This window comes from Pristis pectinata, chromosome 13, assembly GCF_009764475.1.
Source record: "Pristis pectinata isolate sPriPec2 chromosome 13, sPriPec2.1.pri, whole genome shotgun sequence".
Taxonomy (NCBI): Eukaryota; Metazoa; Chordata; class Chondrichthyes; order Rhinopristiformes; family Pristidae; genus Pristis; species Pristis pectinata.
This window is the reverse complement of record NC_067417.1, coordinates 15710088-15730242: the sequence shown is the minus strand read 5'-3', so window position 1 is coordinate 15730242 and position 20155 is coordinate 15710088. Positions and strand designations below refer to the sequence as shown.

The 20155-nt window shown below is 38.8% G+C and overlaps 1 protein-coding gene across 1 annotated transcript in view; it reads left to right on the top strand.

The window, feature by feature from the left end:
• The first annotated feature begins 229 nt into the window (after window positions 1-229).
• Window positions 230-20155, top strand: part of usp10 (ubiquitin specific peptidase 10) — a 56135-nt gene continuing 36209 nt past the window's right edge. Inside the window, exon 1 of the mRNA XM_052028389.1 lies at window positions 230-363. Within this exon, the coding sequence (XP_051884349.1) occupies window positions 343-363 (21 nt within the window). The 5' untranslated portion in view covers window positions 230-342. The remainder of the gene's footprint in view (window positions 364-20155) is intronic.

The window sequence follows — 20155 nt, the reverse complement described above, 5'->3', positions numbered from 1 at the left end:
CGACCACCAACATTTTTTTGCCTTTGGATCAATGGGAAAGGCGAATTCTTGAGCAACAACCGGGAAGTGACCAATCCTGAAGCGGGCTCGCCGCAGACGCGCGCTATCTGACCAATCCGCTGTCGCTCTGCGTGATAGCCGTAGGCTATTGGCAGAACCGTATAATTCGCATGCTGACCAATCGGAGAAGGGAATTCTCCGACTCTCGACCAACGGGAGGGGAGCCGGTGGGGGGTGGGGTGCCTCGCTGAGGGAGTAGTGCGCAGGCGCACTGCCTTTCGCGTACGAGACAACATGGCGGCAAACGGGGAAGCATGAGTTATCTCATTCAAAGGCAGCAAAATGGCTAGCAACAATATAAAGGTGAGGGAAGTCGGGCACGGCAGCGTCGCGCTGGGCAAATGTCTTCCCCTAGTGCGGGGTTGAAAACAACCGGGGGAGGGGAATGGGAAGAGTTTTATTTCCTTTCAGGGTGATTGAAAAAATCCATGAGGTCGAGGTTTAGGCCCCGGGGTGTTTTCTGGGGCCTGACTCTCTCCACTCGGCGTGCTGCACATCCGAAAGAAGGAGCCTCCTTCTGCACTATCACTTAAAACACGCTGCGGCCCTCTTGTGTGCCGTCTCATTTTCGGCTGCGTTCCAAGATGTTCGGTTTACCCAGAAGAAAAACATTAAAAGAGATAAGGGGTGGGGGAGGGGTGCCTGCCTGCTGGTGATGATTCATTCCAGCATGGACTGTTTTTGGTGTAGATTAACCCGTTTCCCAAGGTGTTTAACCCGGGCAAATTGCGATCGAGCGCTAGATCGGCAGAGAAGAGGGTTAGTTTTGTTCGCAGTAGGTTGGTGGGACATCACCAAGATCCATGCGTGCTTCGTAGCGAAGGATGGTCAAAATGGATTCCGATATTTATTTTTCGAGGGGAGGCTTTGCATGTCTTACGGTCGAAATATTTGGACTAAGTACTCGAATATATTAGTAGTACCCTTTTTTTTGGCCATACTTGCCACACGGGACCAACGTTCTGTTTTGTGGCATACTCATCCCTAAACAGTTGGTTACTGTGTTGGGAACATCTAAACAGTAGTGTTGATTTCTAATCTGTTGAAGTATTTTTTTCCCAAGAAAGAAAGCAAATCATTGGAGGCAACATTAACGACTGTTAATTCAACACTATAAAGATGAATTGTGAAAGAAATACTTTGTGATGAACATATTGAAAACTCAACTAAATGCTGGATTAGAAAAGTATTAACCCCGAGCCAAATTAGTTGTTACTGATGTTATTACTTTTTAAACGACTTTAATGTTAAGGTACTTGTTGTTTTTCAGCATTTTAAATAAGGATATTTCTGAACTTGATCTGTAAAAAATATGCATCGTGCAGACATTAAAAATCCATGTATATATTAAAAGTCTGTACACAGAAAACTACTTCAAATCTGGAAATGAGATTCTGATGGAGAGAAAATCAGATGATTGGAAGATTACGGTTTGTGACAGAACTCCACTAGCTGAAAAATAACACAACTTTGACTTTCCAATAAAGATTAATATTTTTATCTGCAATGACGGATGTTTGGAGCTCTTTTGTGCAAATGGAAATTAATGCTAGGTCAATTGTTAATCTTAAATCTGCGATCAGTAGTTTTTTTTAAAGTTATGGTGCTAAAGAGCAAAGGTCACAGATTAAGTGTGATCTCTTTGAATGGAAGACCATGCTGGAGGTTGTGCTTCTACATGTCCACTGTAAATCAGTGACCAATGTGTAACATTGTTTTCAACGGGGGCATAATGAGGTGATGGAAATTTATAAGCCTATGAAAAAATGACTAATAGTTCCCAAAATTTATGTCAGTTGATTGGCAGATTAGACAGCTGTGTATGTTTTGTAGCTCCTTTGAAAGAAAGCTCCTAAACTATTTTGCTATTCATTCATAATATAGTATTACTGATTTTTTTTCAGGCATGAAAATAATTTTCCAATTGATGTTGTAAGTGTTGAAAGAGTTTTATTTCAATTTTTGTTTTGCCCAGTTATTCGTTTTCCTCTAGAACCTAAGGGCGGAATGGAAATCAACACCAACTCCACAATGGTGTTAATTTTCAGAAGCAAGTGAGTGTCACAACAAAAACTCCTTGCATTAGTGGTGCCAAGAAAAGGTGCTATGTTTTCAGTTTAACATTGCAATGTATTCTGACCAAAACAATTTGTTATTAGACTTGTCAGAAAATGCCACAGAAGATTTAGATTGGTCTTAGGTTTAAATTTAAACATGAATGATTTTTCAAAAATCTGTGATAACTATTTACTAGATTGATTCTATTCTTTCTCTTTTTTTATGTTAGTCAGTGGCAGATAACATGTGATGTTTATCTTTGGCATCTCCCTGCCACTGCAAATAAATCGACTACATGTCCAAAATCCAGGACAGAATGAGTAGAGACATCACCCAACTAAAGTTTGGGAAGACTGAAGTGGATGATTTTGGTTCATCCCTTTTTCCTTCCCCCTCCCTTAACTGAACTCCAGTCCCTGGTCACTGATCCCATTCCTTTTCCAGCATACTTCAGAACTGAAAATAGTTATTTTTGACACAGACTTCACACTTGTCAGTGCAATCGCCAAAACCACTTTTTTTCCAGTAAAGTTGGCTGAGACTTGCTGTTACCCAAGCTAATGTGCTTAAATCTTTGGCTGGGCATTTGGTACCTCCCTGCTTGACTATTCCAGTTGCCTGCTCTTGCAATATTCGACCAGCCTTAAACTTGAAGTCACTGAAGTTCTGCTGTAGGTATTGAGGAAATCAAGAGATGGGTGGTAGTGCAGGAAAGCTGTTCTGAGCCATAATCTTACTAAATCGTGGAGGGAGAACCAAGGGCTGAATAGCTTATTCCTGCTATTTCTTGTATTTTTGGGTTCATCTAATGTGGATCAAGCTCAGACCTACATCAGCTCTTGTATAGTAATTTCTCTATTTTAAGGTTGTCATTCTTGTCTTCACTTCCCTCCATTGTTTCATCTTGTTCTTCTCTATCCCTACAATCTCCTTCAGTCTCCCTATATTTGACTCTTCTCATTCTGTTCTCTTGGGCATTCTTGGTTTTGGTTGCTGATACTAGCCAAATATTAAGGCTCTGAAATTCCCACCAAATATTGTTTTGCCTCTCCTCCTTTGTTCCATCAAATTTTACTTTTTGACCAAGCTGCTGTCATGAGCTCTAACTTGTCCTTACAGACAGGTGTTAAGTTGCTACATAACATTTCTCTTGAGGTCTATATTAAGGGTACTTTATACATATAATGTGTTGTAACCTAATGCTCATGCAGTGTTCAAGCCAACATAATACCATAAATTAAATTTATTTTGTGGAAAAAGAAGTCCTGAACGTGGGCATTGAATGCTATAAAAAGTGTGAATTATGTTGTAACCTAATGGTTAGAAGTTTGTTTTAATTTGGGAAGGGGATAAGAAATGAAGTCACCAAACAGCATGGTTAGGAAAGTGTTCTGCCTCATTATATATTTGTCATTTTTTTTAAAAGTCAAGATTTAAAGTATTTGCATCTTAAAAATGCAAGGTTAATATTTGAGAGTAAAGGTGGGAGTAATTCACTTTTATGGAAATGTACATTTACATACAGGACTGTAGTACAGAGCTGCTATTTTTCTTGTTATTGGAACAAACTAATTGTTGCAGTCATGGCTCAATCTACTTATCTATTTCACCAGTGTTAATTCTGAATCTTGCACTGCCATGATAACCTATTACTAATGCATTTCATGTCAAGTAACTGTAAATGCTATGTTTGTAAAAGTAGGCTGTTTTAAGGATTCTTTGACACTTTAGCTTGTTCTGTTTTTTGTTCATTGAATATTTTTAGCTATTGTTTGATTGTTCTTGGAAAAATTGCTTAAATTTATCATACCTCTGAGTATGTTCTTTGTCCAAATATCTAATTACTATGTCCCAGAACGGAAAAGAAATTATTTTGGCTGATTTCGTCACAATCTCATACAATCCATGTTGAAAGGTGGCTGAATAACACTGGACTTCTTGATGAGCACTAATGGTTGTTAAAAATTAATGTAACTAAATGTGTGTTTTTATAGGTATTATCAGAATCAGGTTTAATATCGCTGATTTGTATGACATGAAATTTGTTGTTTTGCAGCAGGTTTAGAGTGGTAGAATGTAGATTTTGACTTGCTGTGCTGAACTGAATAGAATAGTTTGTAGGCTTTTTTCTTTGCCACTTATAGAATCGATCCACTCTCAAGCAAACTTGCTTATTTTTTTAGAAAAGACACACTAATCGTTTTCCAAGTAACCAAGAAAACTAACAAATTCAAAATACCACTGAACATATTTGAAAACTACTACTCTGGCTTAGTGCATTTAATTAAATTGAATGGCTTTTCTCTGATGCCAGGAACTGACAAATTGAGTAATAAATCTAACAATTACATTGGAATGATGAGTGATTATTTGTGCATTATACTTTTGTTTAAACCCTTTTGTATATTATCAATGAAGCCACTACTCAATTATGTTCAATGTTGGATTATTATTTTTCATACTAGGAATAAAAATGTTAATAGTTTGGATTTGAGCTACGAGAAAACCTTTCGTGGTAATAACATTCTTGATCGAACTGTAAGTTTAAAAGGTCTTCAGTTGGTAAGGATGTTGGATATATAAGCCTTTTCAAATATTGAGTAACAGTCTATCATGGTTTTGTCAAAAAATTGCTATAATCTTGTTGCCTCTCACATTTTGTGCAAGATGATTACTTTTGCATAAAATTGAAGTATATACATTTATGCCCTTTATGGACATTAAAAACCAGAAGATGCTGACAATACTCAGTGGGTCAGGCAGCAGTTTGTTTTGGAAAGAGAAATGGTTAACCTTTCGGTTTGATGACCTGCCCTTGGAACTAGGAGAGATTAGGAAATCTGTTTAAAATTGCAGATTATTAGGAGGAATTGTGGAGAGAACAAAATGAACATGCAATAAGGTGGAGGCCAAGAGAGATTAAATGATGCAAATTATGGTGGTGTGTACTGAGAGAAGCTGATTAAGGCTTGTTTGTTGGACTTTATCTGGAAAGGTGAAGAAGGAAGGGTGAGAGTAAAGAAAAAAACAATCGCTGGAATTGAGATACAGTAGCTGCAAGTCTGAAATGCTAGAAATACCCAATAGCCCATTCACTTACACTTCTTCCAGTTTAGTGTATTGCAGTGTGGTTTCTACTTTAGAGAAACCAAACCAAAAATTAAGTGATTGCTTTGCAAAGTACCTCCTTTCAATCTGCAGGCGTGATCTTGACTGTCCAGTTGCCTGTGATTTTAATTTTCCTTCCTCGTCCCATTCGATCTCTTTTCCCCTCACATTGTTCCAGCAAAGTTCAATGTAGTTAGAGGAACAACTCATCTCCCATCTTACAGCCCTCAAAACTCCACTGAATTCAACAGTTTGGGTGGCACAGCTACTAGAGCTGCTGCCTCACAGCACCAGAGACCCTGGTTTGATCCTGACCGTGGACACTGCCTTTGTGGATTTTGCATGTTCTCCCTGTGACCATGTTGGTCTCTTCTGGGTGCTGGGCTTTCGTCTCGCATCCCAAAATTGTGCAGATTGGTAGGTTAATTAGCCACTGTAAATTGCCACTCGTGTGAATCCTGCCTGGAATGCAGTGCTGTAGTTATCAGGAGAAATTGGATGGGATTATTCTCTCTGGAACGTAGGAGGCCAAGGAACTGACCTTACAGAGGTTTCTAAAATGAGTGGCATCGATCGGATAGATAGTCAATCTTTTTCCTGGGCAGGGGAGTCTAGAGTCAGAGGGCACAGATTTAAGGTTGGGAGAAATTTGAAGGAGATCTGAGGGGTATATTTTTCACACAGAAGGTGGTGAGTAACTGGAACGAGCTGCCAGAGGTGGTGGTACAGGCAGATATCATTACAGTGTTCAAAGGGCTTTTGCATAGGTACTTGGATAGGAAAGGCATTGAAGGATACAGGCCTGATGTGGGCAATTGGGATTAGTTTAGATGGGCTTCACGTTTGGTGTGGACAAGGTGGGCTGGAAGGATCAGCTTCTGTGCTGTATGTTCCTATGATTCTCTATATGTAGGTGAGTGGTAGAATCTGGGAGGAGTTGATAAGAATATGGGGAGCGTAAAGTGGGTTAGGGTAGGATTAATGTAAAAAGAAAAGTAGGTACTTAAGTGGTCGACACAGACTCTGGGTTGAAGGGCCTGTTTCCATGCTGTTTCTCTCTATGACAGTAAACCTTCCTGGTTTCTCTCAAAACTGACCACTTCTGAAGAAAGGTTATAAATTTGTAACATTATCTGTTTATTTCTCTTCATAGATGCTGCCTGACTTTCTGGGCATTTCCAGTATTATTTTATTTCAGATTTCTAGCAACTGCAGCCCTCCCTGTATCTCATCATCTTAACATTGTTTTTGCTTTATCCCTATTCATCTGCCTCTATTTACAACTCTTCTAGATAGATTAGCTGTAATTAACAAGCCTTTACCATCCCCTCAGCCAGCACTACTACCACTGATGTTATTTGGTCGTCTCTTGGTCTTCACCCTACTGCAGGCATTCCCTTTGTTCTTCCCCCTCTCTGAAATTAAAACACACTTGTTTTCTAACTTTTGCTAGTTCAATTGGAAGGTTATTGACAAGAAATAGTATTTTGCTTTTGTTTCAAGTTTCCAGTATGCGCTTTTTTTTGCTTTTATGAGATGAGTTTATTTTTTAGAAAAAGACATGCAGTCAAGCAAATTAAGTGTCCTGGTTTCAACTAAACTGTATCCAGTACTGCAAGCTGAAATGAGCTTTTGGTTGGCATTTAAATAATTGGCATGGATTTGAACTACTTGTAAATAGTGGGGTAAGGAAGAAAGAAATTGTTAAAATAATATAATAGACATTATTTATAACATTGGAAATGATTGACATTTATGTTAAAAATTATTAAGAATAACAGTAAAGTGCATACCGATCACTCTTAAGTGAAGATACATTTCAGTACTAAAGTGGGAAATTTTAGTTTTATTTGGAAGTACATGAATGAGGTTTTAAAAAGAATCCATTTACTTCCACTTATGCTAATTTTTGGACTTCAACACGTTTGGTATCAGAGTGGTTAAGTTACTGGAGTTCTGGATCTATTGATCTATTTACATGAGATCATCGAGCTGAGGAATTTAAGTAAATAAAATAGAATTTAAAGCAAATTGCAGTAATGACCATGAAATTATCAGATTGTTGCAAAACCTTGTCCAGTTCATGAATGTCCTTCAAGAAAGGCAATGTCATTATTACTTAGTTTGGCCCTGAGTCACCAGTGCATCTCCTTGTTCAAGAGCAATTGGGCATTGATAGTAAATACTGATATTGCTTGCAGCAACCACATCTAATAAATGTTAAAATCGTGTGCTAATGTCTTTTATGCTTATTAGATAGAACAATAAAATGGTACAGTACAGGTTGAGGCCACTTGGCCCATCAAGCCTTTGCCGCTTCGAAACTAGCTCACTCTCTTATTTTAATCTGTTTCCACATCTTCTGCCAATGGAAACATTTTCTCATTAATTCGACCAGAGCTGTTCATGATTTTAAATGCTTCTATTAATCTCCTCTTGGCTTTCTCCATTCTCAGAAGAACAGTCCCAGCTGCTCTGGTTACTTATCTCTAGTACTCTTAGAACATGCAATGTGGCACAGGAACAGGCCATTCAACCCACCATGTCTGCATCAACCATGATGCCAAATTAAATTCTGTATCCCTCTTCCCTGCCTGTTCATGTGTCTATCTAAATGCCTCTTACTATCGTATCTGCTTCCACCACTTCCCCAGCGCCAAGTTCCAGACACCTACCAGTCTCTGCAGAGGAAAACTTGCCTTTCAAGTGTCCTTTAACCTTTTCCCCTCTCATTTTAAACCTATGCCCTCTAGTGTTTGAGATTTTGTCCTTGGGGTACCTTGTCTGTGCCTCTTAAGATTTTAATATGCTTCTATCAGGTCACCCCTCAGTGTCCGACTTCTAGAGGAAACAGCCCAAGTTCATCCAACCTCTCCTTGTAGCTACTATTCTCTAATCCAGGCAACATCCTGGTAAACCTCCCTGTGGTGACCAGAACTCCACACAGAACTCCAAATGTGGCCTAACCAAAGTTGTATGCAGCTGCAACATGACTTGGCAACTTTTCTACTCAGTGCCCCAACTGGTGAAGGTAAGCATGCTGTACATCTTTACCATTCTATCCAATTGTGTTGCCACCCCATGACGCCTCCATACATAAATACTTCTAACTGTTCTGCCATTTACTGTATACTTTCCTCTTGCACTTGACTTCCCAAAATGCAACACCTCACACTTATCCAGATTAAACTTCATCTGCAATTTTTCTCCTAATTTCCAAGTGATCTATATTCAGCTGTATCCTTTGACAACCTTCCTCACTATCCATATCTCCACCAGTTTTCTGCTAAATATCTATAGCACTTTGAGGCCTTCACAACCATCCTAAGACATTGTGCCCAGAATTGCACTCCGTGAAGCCTTTCCAACATTTTAAAATGTTTGGCATAATTTTCTCGCTTTTATTCATCAGTTATACAGCCTAGAATATCATGCTGCCTTTTACAGCCATGTTGACATCTCCTATTTCCATCAAATGTTATACTTAAGGTGTCTCTGTTCATGGGCCTTTTAAATTCTATAATTTAGTTTACCTTGCCTCTTCTCACTTTAACTATATATATCTTTTTTAAACTTCTCTGTATTAAATTTAGTCTGCTATGCAACTGCCGTTTTATGTCCGCCTGCTTCTGAGCTCTTACTATCTTGATTGCTTTCCACATGTGAGTTTATTATTGAGCCATGTATACACATCAAAAAGAGCAATGCTCCTAATATTGCCAATATCTGGGGGGAAGGGAGTGCATGGTTATATATTTCACACCAATTTGATCAATTGTTCTGCTCTTTTCTCCCCCCCTGGCCAATTGTGTATTCACTCTGTTCAGCATACCTATGGGCTTCAATTTTTCAAACAAGTTAGTTTATTAAGAATATTTGGTAGAGTATACATATCTTGTTTTGGATACTTCTAGTTGTCGTTAATTTTTGGTTGTGCTTAAGTGTCAATATTTACTGTTGTAAATTGTTGTCAACATTTCCTATTCAGTTTTGCAATGTGCTAGAGCCTGGTTATCTCATGGGACACACCTGACAGCCATGTATATCAGGTTTGGGTTTAGTGTATACTTCCATAGAACATTGAGGCCAGGCCATGCTGTGCTGGCCTGGCTGGGTACTTCATCCACATTAGGATAGCTTGCCTAGTGAGATAGCAACTTTCAGAAAGTGAAGAATTTTAGCTTCTTTTATTCATTGTAAGACCATGTTTGATACTTTAAAGTTTATGGCATTGGTTCTGTATGGAAATAAAACTGCATTGGAGTTACAGGGTATTTGGGTTTTAATTTTATACCCTTTAAATGCTGCATACAATTTACCAATATGATAAAAGTTGAGGATGGCACTTTGAATTTCTATAATAATTTGCCAATAATAATTTATTACTGTTTCTGTATTAAAATGAATCCTGTCAATATTCTGTGAGGAAATATGATTGAGAGTATGAGTGTAGGGAACAATATAGTTGGGTAATAGTGATTGAATTGCCATTCCAAAACATCTTTGAAGTTGTATAATGATAAGCCTGTTCAGATTTTCTGAACTGCATAATTTAAATATTATGTTTGCATAAAGCTTCCGTTAGAGTTTCTTCTATTTGCATCAGGGAGTGGAATTTGGAATCCAAACATCCTTGCATTGATCTGTGCTTAATTCCATCACCAGATACATGTGGTTAGCTCTGATGTAGCAGCTGGAGTCGACATAAATTAATTCTGGTAACATGTATACAAGCCATAAGCTGTTTCTGAATTAAATGTTTTCTAGAGAATTGAAATTGTGAACAATTGTGTGTTAGTGAAGGTCAGGGTCATTATGGTGCTTTTGTGAATGAGGATTAGTAAAGTGCCTTTTTCATGTTTTCTGCTCTCGGTTCATATTTCATTCCTTATAATTCAGCATTTTTTTTATTTTTTCAAGTTCACACAAAAGGTTACCCTCAAAGGAGAGTGGGCAAATAATCTCTCTGATTGGTGGAGGATTATCAATAATCACATCAAAACATTTCCTATCCTGAGATTTTTGCTTTTGCAATGAATTTTGGAAAATGCATTACAAAGGAATTAGTATTGTTTCAATTAACTCAACGTATGGATGGGATGTTTGCATGTTGCCTTGCACAGTTAATTTATCAACCATAAATGCAAAAATTATGCTTTGCACAAAGTAATTCTTACCTGTACAAATCACAGAATTTCTAAATATTTCATTTGATGTAATATGTTTGAGGCATAAGAGCCTAAATAATCATTGCTCTTCCTATTGGCTAATACCAATAGTGCTTTCAAACAGGTGTGAAATTTAATATGTTGTAAATTTAAGCACCTAAGTTAAGGGGCTCACTTTTCTGAGGCGATGAAGGATCTACAACAAATGCTAGGGTCATTCTCATCTCAAAGAGCTACTTAAAAATAGAAAATAGATTAACATGCTAGTCGTTGAAGGTTAAATATAATGATTATGTCAGAACTTTGTGACCCAGTGTACATTTTAATCAATGTTTGGATGAAGTACTTTTTTATTTATGTACTTGCATTGAAACTGTTTGAGGGTGTTGAATTCAGCATAAATCACAATACTGTCTGCAACTTGGCTCTAGTATTTTCTGTGCCAGTTATCTTATGGCCTGACTAAGATGTGGGCTTAGTGCTGAATAATGGCCAATTTTGTGATTTTCAATTGTCACTTGGAGCTTTTGGGAGGGGGAGTGGAGTTGCATCTGTCTGGGATGGCTTTGAACTGATTTGTACAGATATTTGAGATTTCAAAGTCTTGAAGTACATGCTCAAAGTTGAATGTAAACAATGCTTCGAAGTCTTTAATTGCAGTAATTCATAATATATGATCACTGTGAATGTTTAAAAATCATGGACTATTTTTCCAAAAATTGTATTGAATTTAGTCTTAATTTTTGTGGAACTGGAATAAGAAATGATGGTGCTATGCAATAGTAGATGCTGGTAAATTGGTTTGTTGTTGTCACATGTACTGAAGTACAGTTTAAAAAAAACTTTTCCATGTCATCCATGCAGATCATTTCATTACAACAGTGCATTGAAGTAGTACAAGGAAAAACAATAACAAAATGCAGGATAAAGTGTTACAATTACAGAGAGAGTGCAATGCAGGCAGACAGTAAGGTGCAAGGCCATAACGAGGCAGGTATGGTAGTGTAGTGGTTAGCGTAACGCTATTACCCGGGTTCAATTCCAGCTACTGTCTGTAAGGAGTTTGTACATTCTCCCCGTGTCTGGGTGGGTTTCCTCCGGGTGCTCTGGTTTCCTCCCACATTCCAAAGACGTATGGGTTAGGAAATTGTGGGCGTGCTATGTTGGTGCTGGAAGCGTGGCAACACATGCGGGCTGCCCCCAGAACACCCAATGTAAGAAGATGTATTTTACTGTATGTTTTGATGTACATGTGACTAATAAAGATATCTTAAAAAAAAGAGTCCATCTTATCGTACTGGGTTCAATGGTCTTATAACAGTGGGATAGAAGCTGTCCTTGAACCTGGTGTTACATGCTTTCAGGCTTTTGTATCTCCTGCCCAATGGGCGGGGGGAGAAAGAATGTTTGGGGTGGGTTGGGTCTTTGATTACGTTGGCTGCTTTACCAAGGAGTGAGAAGTGTAGACAGAATCCATGGAGCAGAGGCTGGTTTCCTTGATGTGCTGAGCTGTGTTCACAACACTCTGCAGTTTCTTGCAGTCTCAGGCAGAGCCGTACCAAGCCATGATCTATCCAGATAGGATGCTTTCAATGGTGCATTGATAAAAATTGGCGAGGGGGCATGACGGGCATGCCAAATTTCTTTAGCCTCCTAAGGAAGTTGAGGTGCTGGTGCGCTTTCTTGGCCGTGGTGTCTATGTGTTTGGACCAGGACAGAGTATTGGTGATAGTCATTCCTGGGAACCTGAAGCCCTCAACCCTCTCGACCTCAACACCGTTGATGTAAACAGGAGTGTGTGCACTGCATCCACCCGCCGAAGTCGATGAAGCTCTTTTGTTCTGCTCTGCTGACATTGAGGGAAAGGTTGTTGTCATGACACCATGCCACGAGGCTCTCTTGAAACTGACGTTGCTGGGCAAAGTAAATTTACGGTTAATTAAATTTATATAGAAGCCTCCATTATTAAACAATCTGCTGGAGGAGCTCAGTGGGCTGAGCAGCATCTGTGGTAGGAAAGGAATTGTCATGATTTTAGGTTGAAACCCTTTATCAGGACTGAGAGTGGAGAGGTGAGATGGCCATCATACTGGGCCTATGTTGTTGAATCAGTTCAGAGTCGAAATGTACAATAGATGTTAAGATGATTACCAATACCAACAACAATATCCCTGGAAAAAAATTGGCCTATGTTGTAAGTAGATTTTGTTGGATGCTTGAAGGCTTTACTGGGTGAGGTATTTGAATCACACGTGTAAGATATATGCCAAACCTTGCACTTGATAGCTAATTCAAAAACCACTCTTGACAGAGGAAGACCAAAAGTTCAATACCGTGACTTAAACAGTCAAGTTCGCAATTCTCATGGACAGCTGGAGTCCTTAGTCAAAGCTGTGGGAGTGTCATTAGATTGTACTGCAAAACAGCAGGCCCACAATTGTGTTTTTCTTCATCATCTCAAGTTAATGCATAGGAAGAAGAGTATATCTTGCCTTGGGGACTAATTCATGGCAGATAACAAAAGTTTGACGGCTCCAGATCTAAATGGTTGCCATATTTAACCACTTGAGCCATTTTTGATCTATTCTCTGGATATGCAGGTCACCTGCAGGACGGCCATTAGGTGCTTATTTTTCATTGCCTTGAGAACGTGATGGTTAATAGCAGACCTTGTATTGAAAGCCCCACTGTGCTGTTGGATGGTGAGTTCTTTTACTTAAGCCAGTGATGAGGAAGAAGTAGTAAATAAGTCAGTATATTATGTGATTTGGGGAGAAGTTTTGGGGGGGGGGGTGGGGGCGCAGGATCTTGCAGGTGGTCATGTTCTCAGGTACCTGAAGGCTTTCTCTTTCTGAATGTTATTGAGGGAAGCCTTGGTCTGTTCTGCATTTCATTTTGTAGATGGTACTCACTACATATTGCAGTGTCCTGGCAGTGGAAGTAATGACTGCTTAGAGTGGTGAGCTGCCAAGCAAGAGGGCTACATTGTCTGCATGGTCAATGCTAGAGGCTGCATTTATCCTGTTAAGTAGAAGGTATTCCATCCCATTTGTGACTTGCTCGTTATTGATTATGGAAAGCCTTTGGAGAGCCAAGAGATAAATACAAAGCCTCTCCCTGCTTGTAGTCATGTTTTTATGTGAGTGGCCCAGTTAGGTTGGATTTTATGTTGGTTCTACCAGAGGATTGATGATGAGGTATTTGATGGTAGCATTGACTTTCTGGAGGTGATCATTTTGTGGTACTTTGGCATGAATGTAACTTGCCACTTATTAGCCCAAACCATTGATACTAATATACCAACAGTACTTTGCAATTTTTGCTAAGTTTGTTTTATTGAATTAAAGGTTCTCTTTGAATTAGTTTCTCTTTAACCCTCATTCAGATATGTTTTAATGAAGATGTTGACATTTTTGGATCAAAATTATCATTTGTTGTTCCTCAGAGTGAACCATTATTAGAATGCAGTGGATAGCTATAATGGCAGAACTCAGCTTAAAAATCAACTGAATAGTCCATTGGGATAGGAAGTGCATTTCATTGTGTATTTTTGCGTGTACTTACGTTAAATTGTTCCACTTGCACTACAAAATCTCTGTAATTTGATAGCTTTACTGTCTAATTTGAAGTATTGAGTAGATTTGAAAAATCCAGACTTGGTTTTCACTCCTGAACCGTGCATGCTCTTGCTTTTTGTTTCTGAGCCAAGTGTGTAATGTAGGCTGGCACTTTAAGTATTGTGATTGCAGGAGTTTTTAATGATTCCTTTAAATTGCACCATGGCATGCCAGTGATAAGGAATGCTTCTTAACAGTCCCTTGGCTGCAGGTTAAACCCTCAATGATAAGTTATAAAATATGAAATTTAAGACTGATGTTGAAGGTGGTGCATGATTCCAAAAGCTATCAACTTCCTAGATATCAAGCTACGGTCCCATATCACTGCTCACTATTGTTCAAGAATTAAACTCAACAGTAGGTAACATCAAAGGTTGAAAGCATAAAGTTTGACCAAGCTGGCTTCAGGTAATCAATTACTTATGTTTCCAAATAAATCTGATTATTTAATAAAACCTTGATTACAACACTGCACTTTATAAGATGTGCCACTCAGGCTATTCAGAAATTTCAAAGGTCCTCCTTTCACAGGTTACTGATATCAACCGAATACTACATGAAGCGATTCAGGGTGCACATGAGCAAGAGTATGTGTGCAGAGGCAAGGAGGTCTCTCCTAGCCCCAACCTTATTCAGTCTATTAGTGAGTAAGTACCACTTGATAGCACTGTCAATAATTGCTTCTTTGACTTGGCTGATGATTGAGAATGGACTGATAGGGTGATAATTTATCTGGATTGGATTTTTCCTGCTTTTGTGAATTTGAATACTAGGGCAGTTTTCCACATTTTCAAGTAGTTGCTGGTGTTATGTCCTGGAATAGGTTTCAATTCTAGCTGGGATATTGTCTGGTCCTGTAGTTGTTGCTGTTTCCAGTGCTTTCAGCCATTTCTTAATGGCACCTAGAGTGAATTGGATTGGCTTGTGCAACAGTTAGGATCTCAACAGGAAGCAGAGATCTATACAGCACTCCTGGCTGAGTATGCTTGTGAATGTTTCAGCCTTTTCCTTTAATGCTGCTGTGCTGTCCCTTAGTATTGTAATGGATAGGAATGTTCTTGGAGCTGCTGCTTCCCATTGGCTGTTCAAATTGTCCATTGTCATTCACGAGCAAATGTGCAGGGATTTGATGTGATCCATTGGTTGTGAGATCGCTTAGCTCTGTTGTGTGCTGTTTAGCATGCAGGTGACAATTCAAAAACCTGACGCCTTGACATGTTTAGGTATGCCTGGTGCTGCACCCAGCAAGCCTCATCTGCAGTCATTGAACCAGGGTTGATCCACTTGCTTGAAAGTAATGGTTATGTAAAGGAATATGCCCTATGGTCATCGATGTCCCTGCTTAGGGGAAAAGTTTATTTCTATCTATGCCTCTCAGAATTTTGTACACCTCAATCAGATCACCCCTTACCCTTCTCTGCCAGTGGTAGTGTACATTTCTGCTGCAGCTGATGGTCCACAGGGTCTCATGGATGCCCAGTTTTGAGTGCCAAAGGCTATCCCATTTAGCACTTTTCGTAGTGCCATGCTACACAATGGAGGTTGTCGTCAGTGTAAAAATATGACTTTATCCCCACAAGGACTATGCAGTGGTCACTTCTAATGCTATTGTGGACAGATGCATCAGCCACAGGTAGATTGGTGATGACAAGGTTAGGTAGGTTTATTTGTCTTGGTGCACTTGCTAGCTGCCACAGACACAGTCTGGCGTCAATGTGTTGAGGATTTGGCCTGGTTTGTATGCTGGTGCTACAGAGGCATTGGTGATGGACATTGAAATCATCGACGTGGAGTACACACTGTGTCCTTACACTTTCAGTGGTTTGTCCAAGTCATCTTGCTCAGTGTGGAGGAGCACTGATTTCATTAGCTGAGGGAGGACAGAAGGTGGTAATTGGGAGGAAGTTATCTTGCCAACATATGATCTGATGACATGAGATTTCGTGGGTTCTGTCTGGAGTTGATGTTGAGGACCTCGGGGGCTACTCCCTCCAGCCAGTATATCATTGTGCTGCCACCTCTGGTGGATTTGATCTCCTGAAGGGACAAGATATACCCAGGGATTATGATGGACAATTCAGGCATATTATCTATAAGATGTGATGCTGTGAATGTGACTGTCTGGTTGTTACTTGACTGGTTTGGTGTATTAGCTCTATGCATTTGGAAAGCACTTCCCAAATGTTGGTGAGGAGGACTTCGCAAGGTCTACTGGGCTGGAAGCAACTTTTCTGTGTCAAAATCTGGTGCCTTGGACAATGCAGAGTCGTAGATTTGGTTTTATTCTGTTTATTCCTTCTCTATTTTAAATGTAACTGTTCTGGTACAACTGAGTTGCTTGCTCTGCCACTTTGGAGAGCATTTACGAGTCAACAACATGGCGTAGGTCTGGATTCGCATGTAAACCAGACTAGATGAGGATGTCACACTTCTTCCGCTAAGTGGCAGTTGTGAAGCAGATGGGCTTTTATGACAACCTGGTAATTTTTTTTTGGTCACCATTGTTAAGATGTTGATTTCCCCACCTCATGCGCGCGCGCGCACACACACACCAAATTCCAGATCATTGGGAATATTAATTGAATAATGCATGATTGTCTAGAAAATTTCCCAATCCAAAACACGCCAGATTAATGGAGTTTTACTTCACCTTATGATTTTATCTGGAAGCATCATTATCCGCTTCTACCTGTATAGCAAAATGTTGATTAACTCGCACCTGATTTACCAATTTGCAAATTAACAGTGCAGTTGTTTAAAAAGTCAGCTTCAGAACAGAGTTCTGGATGACTATCCAGATCACTTAGTGGAAATACATTAACAACAGCTGGAGCACAGTAAGAATGCATTAAGGTGTGATTAAACCTTTTAATGTATGTTCACAGCAGTACTGTATCCTGTTTATGAAAGTTTACAAATCCTTGTCAATGTGATGTAGACCATTGAAAAGAAACTTGGAGTGCATGAGAAGCCATAAAATTGTACAGTACCACTATAGAACAACTGAACAAACATGACTGAATGCTTTAATAAACCATGTACTGTAGAACATTTGATGCATTTTTAATGTGTTTTGCATTACGTTTATTTTTGCATTGTTCATGGAAGTGCTTCTACAACATTATCTGCCTTTACTACTTCCTTTCCCTTATAACTATCAAGATAGGATTCTCTTTACCACCTCCTGTACAGTGTTTCAACTGTTCCCTGTGACCAAAATTCTGTAAGACATCCAGAATCACTGGCTTATTTATGCAGAAAGAATCATACTGGTGTTGTTTCTACCCCTAATTTAGTGTACCTGGTTTCCCTGCCTAAATTAAGTGACTCAGAACCGTACTGGGTTTACAGCAGGTATATACCAAGGCCATTGGCTATGACACTGATTGTTAACTCTGCTGCTCTATTTGATGTTGAGTATTCATCCAAACATCATGAGATTTTATATCATGCCATTGATGAATCTTGTAGATTGTTGCAAAGCCCTTCAGTTTGCTTTTATTAATAAGGAATGGCTGATAAAATTGAGAAATAGTGCAGCGTATGTTCACATTGAAAGTGCTTTGAACAATAAAAAAAAGTTACTCATGATACCCAAAGTCAATAACCTGTTGTGATGTTTCCATCAGCTTTTCATTAATGGGTATATGAGATTGACATCATGGGTTGTATTTCATCCTATGGTCAGTATAGAAAACCTGAGAGAATTGAATGGAATATTTTAGCATAGGCAAGTTCCCATATCACACTGTGCCTTAGGAGCCATGTTGTTAATGATGGTTGTGAAGTAATTTCTTAAACATCTGTCAAATTTCGATGCAAATGGCTCCAAAGTTAACAATTATATCCCAAATGAAAGTTACCCCTTCTAGTGGGCTGGAAAGGAAATACAAAGTTGTCCATGAAATTGAATTTCTGGAGTGAACAAACTTGTTAATCAAGGTGTGCGTTCAATTGAGATTTTGCTACAAGAAGAGTAAGTATTGGATAGAGTGGATTTTAAAAAAAAGAACAGCTATTTTATTTGGCTGATCAGATGCAGTTATATTGGGTAAGCTTGTACAGAAATATCTCCAGTCATTAGGTCCAATGATGTTTTGCAATGTCAGCTTTCTGGAGCATGTTGTGACTGACGAAACTGAGCCACATGGAAGCTGTAACTGGGAAATATAAAAGTTTTTATTGAACAGAGTAGATCTATTGGGGAGAATCTAAAATCATCTTGCAACACAATGTTTTATACTTTTTAAATGCAAAGGCGACAATAAATGGTTAACTACAGTTTCAATGACTATAATCACCAACTTAACTTTAACATTTTGAGTGTAGGCAGGTAACTTTGCAGAATTGCATATTTATAATGGTAATACATCCTACAACCTCTTTGAATATTCAAGTCCAAGAGCTTCTGAGCACAAACTCCAGACACCCAAAATATACCTCTTTTGTTACAGTGTTGAGGGATGGCTCCATGAATAGACAAGTAGCCAGAATATTAAGTGACAAAACAGACCTGTCCTGGTCTGCACATTAACAGGCAGGGATATGCCTTTAACAATGTGTTAATACAGGAGATCGCCACTTAATGTCTTCCCTGATCTCATCCTGAAGTTTTCAATGACCATCAATCAACATGAACATTCATCTATTGTCTTCCCCTGCATAGTTTCAATGGTACACAGTTAGAATGTCCCACACCCAGTGATTGGTTTCAATGACCCCAAAGCATCCATAAAGTTAAACTGCACAGGTTTTATTTTCTGAAGACTGGTTCTGCAGTCTCTAGTGTCCACATTTTAATTAATATCGGCTATCCATAATGTCATAACTCCAGAATAATCCCTAACACAGCAGATCTGGATAAAATGGGAAAGAACCAGAACTGCACTAACCTCTCATGAGCTAGCTAGTTGCAAGACTGCAAATTACACTTTTGAATTTTGGTATTGTATATGGTGATCATGTATCTCACCAGCACTTTGTATTAAGTCTGAAACAAGCTGAAATGCCTGTCATCTTTGCCTGTTAAATCCAAAATGTCATAAATACTGCTATCTGCAATGTCCATAGATTTATTCTAAAGACAATGAAGAAGAAAGGCAAAGAAACACTAATGTTTGGTAATATTCATTGCTCAGAAGTTTAAAGCAATACAGTCTCATGGTATTTTAGTCTTTTAGTTCGTGGTATTTGGCAACATAAAAATTGAATACATTTCACAAAGTAATATTTGTGCATGGGATATGAAATTCCAGTTCCTAGGGTTGTTCTGGTTCCAATTTTAAGGAAAAATTTCCAATCAATTGGGTTTTGAGTAAAAAGCTCAGTGTGATTTTTACAAGACTCCAGTGAATTGCGTGCACTGAATGGCTTGAGTTGGTGGGACTGCTCAGAACCAACTGCTCTTGTATATCTAATAAGCTGAATGGCCTTAAATCAAGATTAAACTTTGTTTAACCTGCAGTAGGATGTATCTATTGGAAGCCAATAATTTTCTGAGAAGTTTAATTTATAAATAAGCCTTGTCCTATGCTTATGTAGTGTATTTAAGGTCAAAACTTGCTTCTGGTGTATGAATATTTTAAGCAGTAGTTATATGGCTGCAAGGAATTTTATCATGAAGGACACTTTAAAATGTAGTACTGTATTTACTTGTTGGAAACTAAGAGTTTGCTGGATGGATATGAACAGTTAAAGTGGATAGTTGACCAAACAATGATCCTTGATTTGGAGAGGTATATTTTTAAGAGGATTCCACTTCACAGGCTTCAGATAATTTTGCAATTGCATTGTCAACTAAATATTTTCTAGGTTCATTAGCAAAGAGCAGAATAACAAGACAATGAATTTTGGTTGAGGTACAAGACTGAAGGAGAATGTAAGAATGTGATGGAGCTTGCTCATAGTCATTGCTTACTGGGACATCTGGAGACTAGTTTTAAACACACTTCATGGGTTTTAAAAATATTAATTTTACTCTTGCTGCCAATCAAATTAAAGTCTCTTTTTCTGTGCTCTTCCCCCCCCCACCCCCACCCAATGCATTTGCTAAAGACAGAAAACATTGAAAACTGGAGTGGGAATAAGCCATTCAGCTCTTCAGGTCTACTATGCTATTCAATACGATCGTGGCTGATCACCAAC